Below are 20,627 nucleotides of genomic sequence, written 5' to 3'. Positions count from 1 at the left end.
TTGTTTTGTTTTAAATAAACCAAAGTAAATCAGAGCAGCCAGTATGTATGCCTCGGAGATATAACCACCTTTACTATAACCATTAACTTACAGTTTGGGATCAAGGCACATAGGTGAACTTTCTTTTCTGATCATATTGCCGGATTACTTTATATTATGTACCAGCATCCAAATGAGAGACAGTGCAGTGGCAGCACACGCATGGCACGGAATGCGGGTGAATTTATGGTAGTAATTCGATCCGGTTCTGTCTCTCTCGATTTGATATTTCATTCGCTCCCAAATCTAACCCAGCACATACCAAATGCAGTCATGAAGCGGTTTGTCGCATTATCGGCTGACAAAAATGTATGTCTGGTGGGAAAAAAGGGAGGGATGGCGCATTATACATTATCTATACTGAACTATATCTCTTCTTTTGTTGCGTAAAGTTACGAGTGTGTGCAACGGTTCGTGAGGTTTGCCGCCACCACACGGAAATTGATCATGATTTGAAGGTGATTTTTTGCGTTGTTCAAAGGCAAGCCTGTACAAATATGTCATTTAGATTTGGTCAGAACTGCATATTTTGCTCCCACATCTAAATAACCCATCGCGTTCAAAAGTATGAAACGATATTACCGTTAGCAGATGTTGCAACCCGTTTTAGGTGGATTTTAACTCTTTTGTAAACTATTTAACTGAATTTCGATGCGGATTCAGTCACTAGAATAAGGTGCCACCATCTTGCTTTTCCGTTTTTCGTTCCACAAACCATAGAAATGTAACGTAACCAATAGGTACAGTAATTTAGGATGATAAGATTGAACATTACCCTCTCCCTCTATCACATTGTTCTACCTCCACCCTCCCCTCCTTTCAGTTCATTAATACTTCATTATTCAACCAATGTGTGAAAGAAATCACGATGTCTGTCTTAAGAACATTCCATGTTAAATGAGGGCTATTTCATATTAAAAGTAACATTTGTTCACCTCTGCCGACTAGTTCTATCACCATCACGGCCATGTAGTGATGTACAAACAACTTTAAACGTCTTCTGTGCTCTGCAAACATGTGCATGTTCAGAATGTTTAATCAAGTCAATGGAACTGATTTCCATTTTATTGATGAATACATTTCAATGATGAATAATCACTGAACAAAAGATGGTGAGTATCACTAACACATGTCTTAATTTATTTTCTGCCAGCGGCCTTCCTGTTTCGATTACATTTATCCATCTCCAATTACATCCATTGTAGCAGTCTACGGGTTTTTCTCTTGACCTGTTGCATTGAATTATATTGTTATATGTATGACAGTCGGTTGTGTCCGACTATGGCCGTCAGAACAGCAGGGGAGGCAACTGCTATCCCAACTGTCTGGGCTAGAATTTGATTTCTGTAGAGAGTGTCTGGCCCAAGTTACATCCCCACTCTCGGCCAAGAGGGGCGGGGCGGCGTAGAAATCCCAGTCTGTATACAGGACTCGAACTGCCTGACACACCACCACCACCACCAGGCTACATCTAGGCCTCTCTGTTCCATGGTTTGTCGTTAACATCTGTCACTCTGCAAACCTCTGTTGGTCATTTTGGGTCCACTCATTCTTGTCAACCCATGCATGGGCATAGAAAACTCTTGCACACACACCTCACTAATTGTTTTCATTATTTCACAATTCAGTATGATAACCAATATTTTGCATGTATTTGTTACACTCCAGTTGCAAAGTACTACCAGACTATCACTGCCTTTACGTTTCTTTGGGTGCATGTTGCCATATATTCACTGAAAATTTGGAGACTGTTGTTTTTTTTTTTCCCCACATCAGATGATGTTTGGAATGCTTGACAAAAGTATGAATTGGCAAAAGTTTCATAACTTTTTTTTCTCTCTCTCTACATCTTTGAATTCCAGCATCTGCACATTTCATGATTTGTATGTTGCAAGAATAAATGAGGAAAATAAAATTCTTAAAAAGGAATTGAAGTGTGCAGCTACTACACATGTTCATCTGTGTGTGTGTGCGTGTGTGAATTATACACGTTTGAACAAGATGATTGGAGACTGAGTTGATAGCTCTACGTTAAATGATAAAAATGTTGAATCATAAATGATTAAAATATCCAAGTGCCAAATTACAACTTAAAACACATGCAACAACACTGAGCACGTGAACAACACAAAGTGAAAGACATGTACACATTAGAAAACAAAGTGAGATGAAGGTCTATTTCTTTCTGAAATCATCCACTAAAATTTCTGTGTGTGTGTGTGTACATATATATTTGTATTTTGTATTTCATTTTATCACAACAGATTTCTCTGTGAAATTCGGGCTGCTCTCCCCAGGGAGAGCACGTTGCTATACTACAGCGCCACCCATTTTTTTGTAGTTTTTCCTGCGTGCAGTTTTATTTGTTTTTCCTATATAAATTCTCTCTCTCTCTCTCTCTCTCTCTATATATATATCTGTGTGTAAGAGGTATCTTTCCCCATGGTTTACCTTATTTTCAATTATATAAACAACAAAAATCGGCTTCAAGCCTTCTCAGAGTTTCATCAACAACTCCCCCCACTCCCCCCATCCTCGCCTCTGACAGAAAGCTTCAAGCCAATGTTTCAACTTTGTTCCCCTTCAAGTCCATGAACTTCTGACCCAGAACATACAATTAAAGACTGACTCTACAGAACTCTTATCAAGATTAAGTCATGAACTTGTAACCCAGATTCTACAATGAAAGACAAGCTCTATATATCTGTATCAAGATGAAAGTCATAAACTTCTGATCCAGTATTTACAATTAAAGACTGACATTCAGAACTCTATCAAGTCATGAACTCCTGACACAGAATGTACAATCAAAGACAAGCTCTACAGGACTCAAGACGTAAATCATAAATTTCTGACCCAGAATGAGTGGAGTGGTGGCCTAGAGGTAACGCGTCCGCCTAGGAAGCAAGAGAGAATCTGAGCGCACTGGTTCGAATCACGACTCAGCCGCCGATATTTTCTCCCCCTCCACTAGACCTTGAGTGGTGGTCTGGACGCTAGTCAGTCATTCAGATGAGACGATAAACCGAGGTCCCGTGTGCAGCATGCACTTAGCGCACGTAAAAGGACCCACAGCAACAAAAGGGTTGTTCCTGGCAAAATTCTGTAGAAAAATCCACTTCGATAGGAAAAACAAATAAAACTGCACGCAGGAAAAAATACAAAAAAATGGGTGGCGCAGTAGTATAGCGACGCGCTCTCCCTGGGGAGAGCAGCCCAAATTTCACACAAAGAAATCTGTTGTGAAAAAAAGAAATACAAATACAATTAAAGACTAGACTACATCTACAGAACCCTATCAAAATGTAAGTCATGAACTTCTGACCCAGAACGTACAATTGAACAGGCCTGACCGTCACTTCAGCCACCACTGCACTTCAGGGTCCTCATGCTCCCTGACAGGCTTCACAATCTCGTGCACCATGGGGTAGAAGAGCGTGTCGCGGATCTTGTACTCCCTCCCCGCGTCTCGGAACGCTCGGCGGATCCGATCCCTGACCGTCACCGGCTGGTCCCAGTTGGTCTTCACCGAGTCGGGCGGAAGGTCATGCTGGGCAAAAGAAACTTCCGGCTGAAAGAGAACAAAGGCGTCTTCTGCGCCATGAGCGTAGCGGGAGCTGGATGGCGGGTAGAAGGGAGCGAAGGTGGTGATGAAATAGGTGATGCGGTTGAACTCGAAGACCCACCCCCTTTTGTCCAGGTAGGACTTGTCCATGCACCTGAACCCTGCGGGGTCAAGGTCAGATACAGTCTGGAGCACCCGCCGCACAGCTTTGCCAAACACCTGAAACAACAATAAGGGTATTTTACTACAATGGGAGTATTTTACTACAACGTGGGTGTTTTAATAGGATGCTAGCAAGCTGGCACATGTTGAGCCACACACCTGAAACAAGGACAGTATTTTCACAGGACACTAAGAAGTTGGCACACACCTTGGGTCAAACACCTGAAACAACAATGAAGGTATTTTTCACATGACGCTAACACGTTGGCACACGCATTGAGCCACACACCTGAAACAAGAATAGGGGTATTTTCAAAGGTTGCTAACAACTGATCTCGCTGCACAACTTTCCCAAACACCTGAAACAAAAATGGTGGTGCTTCATAGGACACTCAAACCAAAACTTGGCGCACCCCTGTACCCAAACACCAGAAACAAGAACAGCATTATTTCATAGGACACTAACACCAAAACTCTGCACGCACCTTACCCAAACACCAGAAACAAGAACGGCATTATTTCATAGGACACTAACACCAAAACTCTGCACGCACCTTACCCAAACACCTGAAACAAGAACGGCATTATTTCATAGGACACTAACACCAAAACTTGGCACACCCCCTTCCAAAAACACCTGAAACAAGAACAGCATTATTCCATAGGACATTAACACCAAAACTCTGCACGCACCTTACCCAAACACCTGAAACAAGAACGGCATTATTTCATAGGACACTAACACCAAAACTTGGCACACCCCCTTCCAAAAACACCTGAAACAAGAACAGCATTATTCCATAGGACATTAACACCAAAACTTGGCGCACCCCCGTACCCAAACACCAGAAACAAGAACGGCATTATTTCACAGGACACTAACACCAAAACTCTGCACGCACCTTACCCAAACACCAGAAACAAGAACGGCATTATTTCATAGGACACTAACACCAAAACTCTGCACGCACCTTACCCAAACACCAGAAACAAGAACGGCATTATTTCATAGGACACTAACACCAAAACTCTGCACGCACCTTACCCAAACACCTGAAACAAGAACGGCATTATTTCATAGGACATTAACACCAAAACTCTGCACGCACCTTACCCAAACACCAGAAACAAGAACGGCATTATTTCATAGGACACTAACACCAAAACTTGGCACACCCCCTTCCAAAAACACCTGAAACAAGAACGGCATTATTTCATAGGACATGAACACCAAAACTCTGCACGCACCTTACCCAAACACCAGAAACAAGAACGGCATTATTTCACAGGACACTAACACCAAAACTCTGCACGCACCTTACCCAAACACCTGAAACAAGAACGGCATTATTTCACAGGACACTAACACCAAAACTCTGCATGCACCTTACCCAAACACCAGAAACAAGAACAGCATTATTTCATAGGACATGAACACCAAAACTCTGCACGCACCTTACCCAAACACCAGAAACAAGAACGGCATTATTTCACAGGACACTAACACCAAAACTCTGCACGCACCTTACCCAAACACCTGAAACAAGAACGGCATTATTTCACAGGACACTAACACCAAAACTCTGCATGCACCTTACCCAAACACCAGAAACAAGAACAGCATTATTTCATAGGACACTAACACCAAAACTCTGCACGCACCTTACCCAAACACCAGAAACAAGAACGGCATTATTTCATAGGACACTAACACCAAAACTCTGCACGCACCTTACCCAAACACCTGAAACAAGAACGGCATTATTTCACAGGACACTAACACCAAAACTCTGCATGCACCTTACCCAAACACCAGAAACAAGAACGGCATTATTTCATAGGACACTAACACCAAAACTTGGCACACCCCCTTCCAAAAACACCTGAAACAAGAACGGCATTATTTCATAGGACATTAACACCAAAACTCTGCACGCACCTTACCCAAACACCAGAAACAAGAACGGCATTATTTCATAGGACACTAACACCAAAACTCTGCACGCACCTTACCCAAACACCAGAAACAAGAACGGCATTATTTCATAGGACACTAACACCAAAACACTGCACGCACCTTACCCAAACACCAGAAACAAGAACGGCATTATTTCATAGGACACTAACACCAAAACACTGCACGCACCTTACCCAAACACCAGAAACAAGAACGGCATTATTTCATAGGACACTAACACCAAAACTCTGCACGCACCTTACCCAAACACCAGAAACAAGAACGGCATTATTTCATAGGACACTAACACCAAAACACTGCACGCACCTTACCCAAACACCAGAAACAAGAACGGCATTATTTCATAGGACACTAACACCAAAACACTGCACGCACCTTACCCAAACACCAGAAACAAGAACGGCATTATTTCATAGGACACTAACACCAAAACTCTGCACGCACCTTACCCAAACACCTGAAACAAGAACGGCATTATTTCATAGGACACTAACACCAAAACTCTGCACGCACCTTACCCAAACACCAAAAACAAGAACGGCATTATTTCATAGGACACTAACACCAAAACTTGGCACACCCCCTTCCAAAAACACCTGAAACAAGAACGGCATTATTTCATAGGACATGAACACCAAAACTCTGCACGCACCTTACCCAAACACCACAAACAAGAACGGCATTATTTCATAGGACACTAACACCAAAACTCTGCACGTACCTTACCCAAACACCACAAACAAGAACGGCATTATTTCATAGGACACTAACACCAAAACTCTGCACGCACCTTACCTAAACACCTGAAACAAGAACGGCATTATTTCATAGGACACTAACACCAAAACTTGGCACACCCCCTTCCAAAAACACCTGAAACAAGAACGGCATTATTTCACAGGACACTAACACCAAAACTCTGCACGTACCTTACCCAAACACCACAAACAAGAACGGCATTATTTCATAGGACACTAACACCAAAACTCTGCACGCACCTTACCTAAACACCTGAAACAAGAACGGCATTATTTCATAGGACACTAACACCAAAACTCTGCACGCACCTTACCCAAACACCTGAAACAAGAACAGCATTATTTCATAGGACACTAACACCAAAACTCTGCACGCACCTTACCCAAACACTTGAAACAAGAATGGCATTATTTCATAGGACACTAACACCAAAACACTGCACGCACCTTACCCAAACACCTGAAACAAGAACGGCATTATTTCACAGGACACTAACACCAAAACTCTGCACGTACCTTACCCAAACACCACAAACAAGAACGGCATTATTTCATAGGACACTAACACCAAAACTCTGCACGCACCTTACCTAAACACCTGAAACAAGAACGGCATTATTTCATAGGACACTAACACCAAAACTCTGCACGCACCTTACCCAAACACCTGAAACAAGAACAGCATTATTTCATAGGACACTAACACCAAAACTCTGCACGCACCTTACCCAAACACTTGAAACAAGAATGGCATTATTTCATAGGACACTAACACCAAAACACTGCACGCACCTTACCCAAACACCTGAAACAAGAACGGCATTATTTCACAGGACACTAACACCAAAACTCTGCACGCACCTTACCCAAACACCAGAAACAAGAACGGCATTATTTCATAGGACACTAACACCAAAACTCTGCACGTACCTTACCCAAACACCTGAAACAAGAACGGCATTATTTCATAGGACACTAACACCAAAACTCTGCACGCACCTTACCCAAACACCTGAAACAAGAACGGCATTATTTCATAGGACACTAACACCAAAACTCTGCACGCACCTTACCCAAACACCAGAAACAAGAACGAGGGTGAAGGTGGCAGAGTGGTCAAGATTCTATACAGTGTCCATGAGGGCCTGGGTTCGAATCCTGGTATTGCCCATTCTCCCAAGTTGACTGCAAAATCAAACTGATCCTACAGTCATTCAGATAAGATGATAAACTTTGCACTCTGAAAAAGAACCCATGACAACAAAAGTGTTATCCTCTGGCAAAACCCTGCAGAAGAAATCCACTCTGATAGGTATACAAATATGTATGTATGCACTCAAGGCCTGATTAAGTGTTGGGTTACGCTGCTGGTCAGGCATCTGCCTGGCAGATGTGGTGCAGTGTATATATGGCTTTGTGTGAATGCAGCGATGCCTCCTTCAGAAACTGAAACAAGAATGGCGCTTTTTTCACGGGACACTACCACCACAATTCAGTACACACCTTTCCCAAACACCTGAATTAAGAATGGGGGCATTTTCATATGGCGCAGCAACTGAACTTGCTGCAGGTCTCGGTAATGGTGCATGGTGGGTAAAGGGTGGAGATTTTTCCGAACTCACAGGTCAACATAATGTACAGACCTGCTTATGCCTGAACCCCCTTCATGTGTATACACAAACAGAATATCAAATACGCATGTTAAAGATCCTGTAATCCATGTCAGCGTTCAGTGGGTTATGGAAACAAAAACAAACCCAGCATGCGCACCACTGAAAACGAAGTATGGCTGCCTTCATGGCAGGGTTAAAATGGTCATGTACATACGAGTGAATGTGGGAGTTGCAGCCCACACATGAAGAAGAAGAAGAAGAAGATGTGTTAACTCTCTCCATACGAACGGCGAAAGAGACAACATTAACAGCGTTTCATCCCAATTACCATCATCAAAATATTGCAAGCGGAACGCTCTTATACTGAAGAGGTGAATGTCGACAAAGAATACCACAGTTCTGACGACGGAAGCTAAAGGTTGGGTCATTCAGACACCCACTGGACATCCGATGGGTCTGTGTAGAGGAGAAGAGAGGACTGGCCGTACTGAGTGAGTTAAATTCAGGCTGCTCTCCCCTGGGAGAACACAAGGCCAAAGTGTAGTGCCATTTTTTCTTTCTTTTTTATGTCTTTTATTTTTCAGTCAATTTGTGATGATGATTTGTTGTGTCGTGTTACTTTTCTTCATTCTCTTACAATGTAAGCCCTTCAGTAAGGAGCTTAGGGTTCAGTTGAATAAAGATGGTCACCGTTATCATTTATTCAGTAATTTAATGATGTATCCATTTATTTGGTTATGCTTTTTTTTTTCTTCTTCTTTTTTCCACCAAGGCCTGACAAAGTGCGCTGTGTAACGTTGCTGGTCAGGCATCTGCTTAGCTGAGTAGTGTGTATGGGTTTGTCCAAATACAATGACGCCTCCTTGAGTGACTGAACAGAACTGAACTGTCGTTATTATTATCATAATCTCTCTCACCTGTAGATTGGCGCCATACTCCTTTCCAGGTAAGAGAAAGAGGAATCCATCCAGCCCCAGTTCCTGACACACCATGCTGAACTTGAGGAACATCGGCACACACCTGTACACACAGTGGCACGTCAGTGCGATACACACCCCTGTACACACAATAACACTTCAATGCCATACACACCCCTGCACACACAATAACACTTCAATATCATACACACCACTGTACACACAATAACACTTCAATATCATACACACCACTGTACACACAGTGACACATCAGTACCATACACACCCCTGCACACACAGTGACACTTCAGAACCATACACACCACTGTACACACAATAACACTTCAGTACCATATGCACCACTGTACACACAATATCACTTCGGTACCATACACACCCCTGCAAACACAGTAACACTTCAGTACCGTACACACCCCTGCACACACAGTAACACTTCAGTGCCATACACACCCCTGCACACACAATAACACTTCAGTGTCATACACACTACTGTACACACAGTGACACATTAGTACCATACACACCCCTGCACACACAGTGACACTTCAGAACCATACACACCACTGTACACACAATAACACTTCAATGCCATACACACCCCTGTATACACAATAACACTTCAGTACCATATGCACCACTGTACACACAATATCACTTTGGTACCATACACACCCCTGCACACACAGTAACACTTCAGTACCATACACACCCCTGCACACACAGTAACACTTCAATGCCATACACACCCCTGCACACACAATAACACTTCAGTGTCATACACACCCCTGCACACACAATAACACTTCAGTGTCATACACACCCCTGCACACACAATAACACTTCAATACCATACACACCCCTGTACACACAATAACACTTCAATGCCATACACACCACTGCACACACAATACCACTTCAATGCCATACACACCCCTGTACACACAAGAACACTTCAATGTGATACACACCACTGCACACACAATAACACTTCAATGCCATACACACCACTGTACACACAATAACACTTCAATGCCATACACACCACTGCACACACAATAACACTTCAGTACCATACACACCCCTGTATACACAATAAAACTTCAATGTTATACACACCCCTGCACACACAATAACACTTCAGTACCATACACACCCCTGCACACACAATAACATTTCAGTACCATACACACCCCTGTATACACAATAACACTTCAGTACCATGCACACCACTGCACACACAATATTACGTCAATGTCATACACACCACTGTACACACAGTAACACTTCAGTACAATGCACACCCCTGCACACACAGTGACACTTCAGTGTCATACACACCACTGCACACACAATAACACTTCAATGCTATACACACCACTGCACACACAATAACACTTCAGAACCATACACACCCCTGCACACACAGTAACACTTCAGTACCATACACACCCCTGCACACACAATAACACATCAATGCCATACACACCCCTGCACACACAGCGATACATCAGTGTCATACACACCACTGTACACACAGTGACACATCAGTGCCGTACACACCCCTGCACACACAGTGACACATCAGTACCATACACACCCCTGCACACACAATAACACTTCAGTGTCATACACACCCCTGCACACACAGTGACACATCAGTACCATACACACCCCTGCACACACAATAACACTTCAATGCCATACACACCACTGCACACACAATAACACTTCAGAACCATACACACCCCTGCACACACAGTAACACTTCAGTACCATACACACCCTTGTACACACAATAAAACGTCAATGCTATACACACCCCTGTACACACAATAAAACTTCAATGCTATACACACCCCTGCACACACAATAACACATCAATGCCATACACACCCCTGCACACACAGCGATACATCAGTGTCATACACACCACTGTACACACAGTGACACATCAGTGCCGTACACACCCCTGCACACACAGTGACACATCAGTACCATACACACCCCTGCACACACAATAACACTTCAGTGTCATACACACCCCTGCACACACAGTGACACATCAGTACCATACACACCCCTGCACACACAATAACACTTCAGTGCCATACACACCCCTGCACACACAATAACACTTCAGAACCATACACACCCCTGCACACACAATAACACTTCAGAACCATACACACCCCAGCACACACAATAACACTTCAATGCCATACATACCCCTGCACACACAATAACACTTCAGTACCATACACACCACTGCACACACAATAACACTTCAATGCCATACACACCACTGCACACACAATAACACTTCAATGCAATACACACCACTGTACACACAATAACACTTCAATGCCATACACACCCCTGCACACACAATAACACCTTCAGTACCATACACACCCCTGCACACACAATAACACTTCAGTACCATACACACCCCTGCACACACAATAACACATCAGTACCATACACACCACTGCACACACAATAACACTTCAGTGTCATACACACCACTGCACACACAATAACACTTCAATGCCATACACACCACTGTACACACAATAACACTTCAGTACCATACACACCCCTGCACACACAATAACACTTCAGTGTCATACACACCCCTGCACACACAATAACACATCAGTACCATACACACCCCTGCACACACAATAACACTTCAGTGTCATACACACCCCTGCACACACAATAACACATCAGTACCATACACACCCCTGCACACACAATAACACTTCAATGCCATACACCCCCCCGCACACACAATAACACTTCAGTGTCATACACACCACTGTACACACAATAACACATCAGTACCATACACACCCCTGCACACACAATAACACTTCAGTACCATACACACCCCTGTACACACAATAAAACTTCAATGCTATACACACCCCTGCACACACAGTGACACATCAGTGCCATACACACCCCTGCACATACAGTAACATACAGCACTACACAACAACATGAACGCACTAAAAGGCTCACTTTTTAAAGATTTTATAATCATAGGTAAAAGATACTTCATGGATGGGAGTGACTGATATTTTTCATACCATATCATAATGATAATGATAAAAATAATTGTATTTATAAAGTGCTAAATCATTTGCGGAGACACATTAGCATGATTTCACACGACACACACACACATGTATAACTCTGAATGAAACTCAGACAAAAGACACAAGTTATATTAAGTTTTAAATTTATACATGGAGATCTATAATTGAAAGCTAGAGAAACAATCAATGGACGAAAAAGCACCCAATCAGAAAGAATAATCTCTAGACACACAGGGAAAAATGGTATAACCACCCAATCAGAATAATCTCTAGACACACAGGGAAAAATGGTATAACCATCCAATCTGAATAATCTCTAGACACACAGGGACAAAATGGTATAACCACCCAATCTGAATAATCTCTAGACAGACAGGGACTAAATAGTATAACCACTCAATCTGAATAATCTCTAGACACACAGGGACAAAATGGTATAACCACCCAATCTGAATAATCTCTAGACACACAAGGACTAAATGGTATAACCACCCAATCAAAATAATCTCTAGACACACAGGGACAAAATGGTATAACCACCCAGTCAGACAGAATAATCTCTAGACACACAAGGACTAAATGGTATAACCACCCAATCAAAATAATCTCTAGACAAACAGGGACTAAATGGTATAACCACCCAATCTGAATAATCTCTAGACACACAAGGACTAAATGGTATAACCACCCAATCAAAATAATCTCTAGACAGACAGGGACAAAATGGTATAACCACCCAGTCAGATAGAACAATCTCTAGACACACAGGGACTAAATGGTATAACCACCCAATCTGAATAATCTCTAGACACACAGGGACTAAATGGTATAACCACCCAATCTGAATAATCTCTAGACACACAGGGACTAAATGGTATAACCAACCAGTCAGACAGAATAATATCTGAACAGACAGGGACAAAACGGTATAACCACTCAGACAGAATAATCCCTAGTCAGACAGGGAAAGAACAACATGTATAACCACACAGACAGAAAAAAGCTCTAGACAGACAGGGACAGAGAAGGATATAACTCACCTGAATACATTTTCCTCTGTCCATCAGTTCAGGAGATATGAAACAAAAATCAGTTTCAGTAGCTCAAGGAGGCGTCACTTCGTTCGGACAAATCCATATACGCTACACCACATCTGCCAAGCAGATGCCTGACCAGCAGTGTAACCCAACGCGCTTAATCAGCAAAATAAAAATAAACATTCGTAAAAACACCACCACTACCACATTCACTTCAGCAAGTAGGAGCAACATTGAAACAATAACTACAACACAGTAACATTCTAAAAAAAAAAAAACAACAACACTGCCAGCAACAATGACAATGAAACATGATTCATCATCATCACCTTCATCCTCACACACACACAAACACACACAGAGAGAGAGAGAGAGAGAGAGAGAGAGACTCAGAGAGAGAGATTGAGAGAGAGAGAGAGACAACTCAACTCCAATCATCAAACATACACAAACACTGACAAGAAATAACAAATATACCTGAATTTTCTAAGTCCTAAAGTCATCATCATAATCATCATCACACACACACACACACACACACACACACACACACACACACACACACACTATCATAAAATAAAATGAAATTATAATGATAATAATATACCTTCTAGTTCTACGTTCTATGTCCTATCATCATCACCATCATCATAACACACACACACACACACACACACACACACTCACTCACTACTGATGTTTCATTACATACACCCCCCCACATCACCACACACCACCACCAAATTCAGGGAAGTAACCCACCCAATGAAAGAGCCGACCTCCAGTCCGGTGACCCCCACAGTTTGGCCCGGCGGGCGAAGACACACTCCGTGCCGTATTTTACAGTTTCAAACAACTCCAGAGACGTGCAGTTCTCTGGGTCGTAGTTGGTGACGAACCTGCTGATGGCCAGGCTTACCTCCCTTTCCCTGCTCTCACTGAGGGAGGCATGAAGAGGTTTGCCCTTCAGGGGGTTGAAGCTGGGGTCGGTCCAAATGTCACGTTTGGGTTTCTGGTCATTGGGGTCACCAACTCCGTAGATGGAAACTGCAGAATGGAAGAGACGGAAAGATGGAAAGAATAGGAAAGAGCATGAAATTATTATTTTCATTTTCATCCATTTACCAGTATGTCATTCTCAGGTAAATTTTTCTTCCCAACTATAAATCAAAATTTACCCAAATGGTACTATGAAGTGTTGCATTTACTGGTATGTCATTCTCAGGTAAATTTTTCTTCCCCACTATAAATCAAAATTTACCCAAATGGTACTATGAAGTGTTGCATTTACTGGTATGTCATTCTCAGGTATATTTTTCTTCCCAACTATAAATCACAATTTACCCAAATGGTATTATGAAGTGTTGCATTTACTGGTATGTCATTCTCAGGTAAATTTTTCTTCCCCACTATAAATCAAAATTTACCCAAATGGTATTATGAAGTGTTGCATTTACTGGTATGTCATTCTCAGGTAAATTTTTCTTCCCCACTATAAATCAAAATTTACCCAAATGGTATTATGAAGTGTTGCATTTACTGGTATGTCATTCTCAGGTAAATTTTTCTTCCCCACTATAAATCAAAATTTACCCAAATGGTACTATGAAGTGTTGCATTTACTGGTATGTCATTCTCAGGTAATTTTTTTCTTCCCCACTATAAATCAAAATTTACCCAAATGGTACTATGAAGTGTTGCATTTACTGGTATGTCATTCTCAGGTAAATTTTTCTTCCCCACTATAAATCAAAATTTACCCAAATGGTACTATGAAGTGTTGCATTTACTGGTATGTCATTCTCAGGTAAATTTTTCTTCCCCACTATAAATCAAAATTTACCCAAATGGTACTATGAAGTGTGGACTGTCCCCACCCTCACTCCTGGCACTGTTAATGACTCCCTGTTTGTCTCTGACCAAGGATAGGCACTATATAAGTGGATTGTTGGCCTAGAGGTAACACGTCCGCCTAGGAAGCGAGAGAATCTGAGCGCGGCGCTGGTTCGAATCACGGCTCGGCCTCCCGATATTTTCTCCCCATCGACTAGACCTTGAGTGGTGGTCTGGACGCTAGTCATTTGGATGAGACGATAAAACGAGGTCCCGTGTGCAGCATGCACTTAGCGCACGTAAAAGAACCCACGGCAACAAAAGGGTTGTTCCTGGCAAAATTCTGTAGAAAAATCCACTTCGACAGGAAAAACAACTCAAACTGCACGCAGGAAAAAATACCAAAAAAATGGGTGGCGCTGTAGTGTAGCGACGCGCTCTCCCTGGGGAGAGCAGCCCGAATTTCACACAGAGAAATCTGTTGTGATAAAAAGAAATACAAATACAAATACAAATATCATCGTATTTCTTTTGACTGGTTGACATTGGGATGTCATTCTATGGAAGGTGTTGAAAATAACAGCCTTGTCAAATATAGTCCCCAACAACAGATGAAAGTGGATCTCAATATAGTAATACCATCATCATCTGCATCATCATCAAATAGAGAAAATAAGTGTAACAGGGTGCGTGTATGCGTCTCGTTCACCACACCACACCACGAGTCGGGGTTCGGTTCAAGACGGACACCTTTATTCCCATGAACCATCCACAAGAAAAGGGAACAAAACAAACAAAGATAAATCCCTGCAACACACACACACAAAACCCAACCCCGTGTGTTACAGCTGCTGCACTATAAGTACTCTTTATAAATTCTTATATTAAAATCCATACTATCACTCTTTACTCTTTCTCTCCAATCACACGTCAGCCAACATATCTCTTGGCTAAGATTAATAGTTGCAGTTACCAATCAAATTACCTATAACTTTACTAACCTAAAATAATGAGTGAATGTAGAATAATAATTGTCACAATAATAATTTAGTCTATCCTCAATTAATAGTAATACACACACTCCACTATTATCTTAGTGAAGAATTACATTTTTCATTTCAACTTAAACTCTTAGGCAAGCCTCAAAAAAAACATTATTGACAGTAGTAGTAGCAATAATAATAATAATCATCACCATCCATACCCTAACCATACTGCACGAACACAGTTCAGTATTATATAATCACTCAAAAATAGGCAAGGCTTGTCAACCAGTTTACCACATACCAACTAAGATTTCCGCCATACCAGAAACCTAATTTATAATAGTCCAACCATACTTGCTGAGCATAGTTAATTCACAATTTTTCCTTCAAAACCCAGCAGTTATGTTTCCAATAACAACTGTAATATAAGCATACCATAAATCACTTAGTTACTGATAACTAAGTTAGGTTACAGTTATCCAACAAAATAAAAAATTATTGATTAATAATTTGTTATCGCGTTATTGTTTAATGCTTGAATTATTAGTAAATTAGTGAGAGGGATCAAAACTTGTCATCCCATTGTTGTTTAGTTGTTGAATTGTTAGTGAATGACAGAGAGGGCCTATAAGCGGTGCAGCACCGGCTGGGAGCGCGCGCAGATTGACCGTTGTAGTTGTGTAACACTTGGCGGACCCACCACGAGAGAAGTGTGTGTGGGCAGTATTTGAAATTGTGTATAGGGCCGAAACGGTCAAGTGTTAAAACCACTGTGGCCAGTATGTATGTGTATGTGAAAGACAGCCTACAAGCGTCAAAGCAAAGATAAGTGATTTTTCTGTGAAGTTGATTAATAATTTGTTATCGCGTTATTGTTTAATGCTTGAATTATTAGTAAATTAGTGAGAGGGATCAAAACTTGTCATCCCATTGTTGTTTAGTTGTTGAATTGTTAGTGAATGACAGAGAGGGCCTATAAGCGGTGCAACACCGGCTGGGAGCGCGCGCAGATTGACCGTTGTAGTTGTGTAACACTTGGCGGACCCACCACGAGAGAAGTGTGTGTGGGCAGTATTTGAAATTGTGTATAGGGCCGAAACGGTCAAGTGTTAAAACCACTGTGGCCAGTATGTATGTATGTAATATTAGAAGAGGACTTTTTTCTTTTTTTTCTGCAAAATAAAATCTGCAACTCAAAAACACCCAGATGCACCCTTCCACTGGCTAAGAGGAGACAACCTGACAAAATCCCCAATCCCACGGCTTTCATACAGTACCAATGGGATGAATGGCTGTTGGGTTAAACAGTCACTAACTGTATGCAGTCTGGCCTTAGGGCGACACCAGGCTGACGGACTCCACACAGATGGACATCCATTGCCCTTCCCTGATAAGAGGCTCTGTCAGGGTGACCGAATATTTTCCCTCACCACATAGAACACCCTTCTATGGATACCAACAAAACCCTGTCTCGCGTGCACCTCGGGGATCAGCTGCATAGCACGAGACATAAATTCAGATCCCCAAAACCCCAAAACAGGCGTGGCAAAAGAGGTGGGAAAAGATCGTGCTTAGGTAGCAGAATGACAAAAGCAGAGCGGCTGTCAAAGAAATTCTTTAGAATCGGCAGTTGGAATTGTTCCAGCGCAAGAATGAGAATCTCAACAATTGAGAAATTGGCATATGATTTTGACATTCTATGTCTCCAAGAGACCAGGACAAGTGCAGACAGACCAATACATTTTGAGAATTTCACAGTCTTTCAAAGGAATGAAGGAAGAGGGGTAGCAATCATACTGAACAAAAACCTAAAAAACAAAGTTTCCACCATAAATCTAGAGAAATGGTGTAGCAACTCATGTGAATTATTGGGGGTGCGTCTTGACAAACCTGACGGAGTTCACAAAAGCATCGTGCTCATCAATGCCTACGTTCACCCAGGAACCTGCACAACAAAAGAGGATTGGGCCTTTTTAGAGGAAATAGAGAACGAACTTGGAGACTCGGTCATTATCTGTGGAGACCTCAATGCAAGATCGAAGTTATGGGACCAGCGGAACACCAACCCACAAGGACTCGCACTTGAAGGAATGATAGGGGAAATTCTTCTTAGCCCTTTAACAACCACATCCCCAACTCGCCTTGGAACAAGACAAGGGGACAGTGACAGTGTGATCGACATCGCTCTAACATCTCCAAAATTCAGAGCAGAAATGAATGCAGAGACGCTTCCATACCAAGGCAGCGACCACCTCCCGGTAGCTTTCAGCCTACAGAAACTGTCCGATAAACCCTGTATGAAACTGCGTGATCCATTTCAGTATGAAACCAAAGAGACAACCGTCATCGAAAAATTAAGACGCAGAAGAAACAAAAGAACAGCACTGAACAGGATGCAAACTATTCAGCCCCCATGGTGGAATACCGACACAGAGAGAGCCTGGATAGAAAAACATGCGGCTGTCAAACTTTGGCAAAAAGAAAGAACAAAACCATCCCCGGACAAAGATATTGAAACAAAAATGAAAGAAAAAACTAAACAGTTTGAAGTCATTGCTCAAGAGGCCAAAAATGACAAGTGGAAACAGTTTTGCGAGGCACTCAGTTATGACACAACATTGACAGAGTTCTGGCAATTTTATCATCGCATGGAAGGGAAAACGTGCACAACAACAACCCCAGACATGTTAGACACTGACGGAACCAAGCTTAAGACAAATGAAGAAAAAGGATCTGCCTTGCTCAAACGTTTCATACAACAGAGTGATCAAAGAAACTTAGATGAGAAAAAGAAATATGTTGAGGAGTTAAACCAAACTCTTATGCAGACTGGACCTGATGATGACTTGACAATGGATGATCTAAACGAGGCAATAGCTAAATGCAAGAAAGAATCGGCTCCTGGCCCAGACAAAGTTCGTTACTCAGACATCAAGGAGCTATCGGAAGAAGACAGAAGCAAACTTTTCAATCTATATCAAAACAGTTTCCACAATGGACAGGTGCCGGAGGACTGGACACACAGCTTCTTAAAACCCATACCAAAACCAGGAAAGGACCATCGTCAGGTAAGTGGCTACCGGATCCTAACCATGCAAAACATTGTTGGAAAGCTCATGGAACGCATGATAGCCAGGAAACTTGCAAGGTGGTTACAGAACAGGCAAGTCCACATGGGAAAATGCAGCTGCTTTTGCATATGAGGTGTATGAAGGATTTCAAAGAAAAGAAGAAACACTAGCAGTAGCAACTGACCTTGAAGATGCCTACAATAAAGTCCAGTTTGCGCACCTCATGGAGCTGCTATTAAGGTATGGAGTAAGTTTGACACTGACAAGATGGATAGCAGCAGCGCTTCAGGAAAGAACCGTCGTCCTACGCCTCGGAGATTGGATGTCTGCACCTTCTAAACTATCCATGGGACTGCCACAAGGGTCTCCACTCTCTCCTGTCCTCTACAATGTCTACACGAAGGGCCTTGCAGACTTAAACAACAATGGAATTGCTCGGGTGCTTACCCTTGCGGATGACGGCCTGGTCTTCAAAACTTCGAAAAATGCTCAGGAAAGAACTGAAGCCGTCCAGAAACAACTAAACAGTATTGCTCAATGGTGCAAAGACACAGGATCTTCCATCAATCCAGCGAAAGCCCAAACGTTGCTGTGCACCCTCAACAACAAAACCACGAGCAAATCACCACCTTCTGTGTCATTCGATGGGATTCAAATTGAGAAAACTGAATGCCTACGCTACCTAGGAATACACTTCGACAGGATGCTGACCTTCAGAAAACATACGGAAAACACTGTTCTCAAATGCAAAAAGGGCCTTTCAGTCTTAAAAGCAATGGCAACCAAAGGAATTGAACAACGCCACCTCTTCCTGCTATACCAATCACTCGTCCTCAGTGTGATCGACTACGGACTTGGGCTAACAACACCGTCTCAAAGCAACCTCCTAAAATTAGAAAGAGTCCAAAATGAAGCTATGAGGCTGATCCTTGGAACAACAAAAGACACGCCCACAGAAACCATGCGATACCTGCTTGACCTTCCTTCAGTGCAGGCCAGAAACAAGTTAGAACAGGTCAAGACCTACTTCAAAGCATTAGAAAACCCTCAAAACCCACTGCATGACGCAGTCAAAGAACCAAAAGGCAGCCGTCTAGGACGAGGAAGATCATGGATGGGGCAAGCAGAAGACACAATCCAGCTAGTATGCCGACTTCAAGACCTGAAAGAAACAAAAGAATGGGAGAAAAACCCCGAAAACCTCAACCATCTATTCAACACAGTCATTTCACCCACTCTAGGAAGACATTGTCGGGAATGGCCAGAGGGCAAAACTGATGCGGAAGTGAAGCTGCTTATAGAAGAAAACAGTAAAGAAGAGGACATCATCATATACACAGATGGCTCAGTCACCAAAGACCAGTCTGGCTGGGGATTCACTGCGAAACAAAATGGAAAAACAATTTGGGAAGAGAATGCTGCCTACAAAGTCACAACCTCCAGCCTAACGATGGAAGTTGAAGCTGTGACACATGCCCTCCAGTGGCTATCGTCCTTCCATACGCCCGGAAACCAACATGCCATGATTCTAACCGACTCAATG

At 42.4% G+C, this 20,627-nt stretch overlaps 1 protein-coding gene across 2 annotated transcripts in view; it reads right to left on the bottom strand.

Moving 5' to 3' along the window:
- Nucleotides 1-2,233: 2,233 nt before the first annotated feature.
- The window catches only part of LOC143287455 (uncharacterized), a 22,211-nt gene continuing 3,817 nt past the window's right edge, over nt 2,234-20,627 (bottom strand). Inside the window, exons 2-6 of one of the 2 annotated variants that reach the window (XR_013055963.1) lie at nt 13,957-14,241; nt 13,198-13,213; nt 9,033-9,135; nt 3,303-3,823; nt 2,234-2,904 (exon numbers count right to left, since the gene is read on the bottom strand). Coding sequence is in view for 1 of the 2 variants with exons in the window: in XM_076595455.1 (XP_076451570.1) it covers nt 3,395-3,823; nt 9,033-9,135; nt 13,198-13,213; nt 13,957-14,241 (833 nt within the window). In the remaining variant the exon portion in view is untranslated. Of the gene's footprint in view, nt 3,824-9,032; nt 9,136-13,197; nt 13,214-13,956; nt 14,242-20,627 lie in introns of both variants that reach the window. The other variant, XM_076595455.1, reaches the window with a different exon arrangement.

This window comes from Babylonia areolata, chromosome 11 (genome assembly GCF_041734735.1).
Source record: "Babylonia areolata isolate BAREFJ2019XMU chromosome 11, ASM4173473v1, whole genome shotgun sequence".
NCBI classification, from domain to species: domain Eukaryota; kingdom Metazoa; phylum Mollusca; class Gastropoda; order Neogastropoda; family Buccinidae; genus Babylonia; species Babylonia areolata.
The sequence above is the reverse complement of the archived record's forward strand: the minus strand, read 5'-3'. Positions and strand labels throughout refer to the sequence as shown.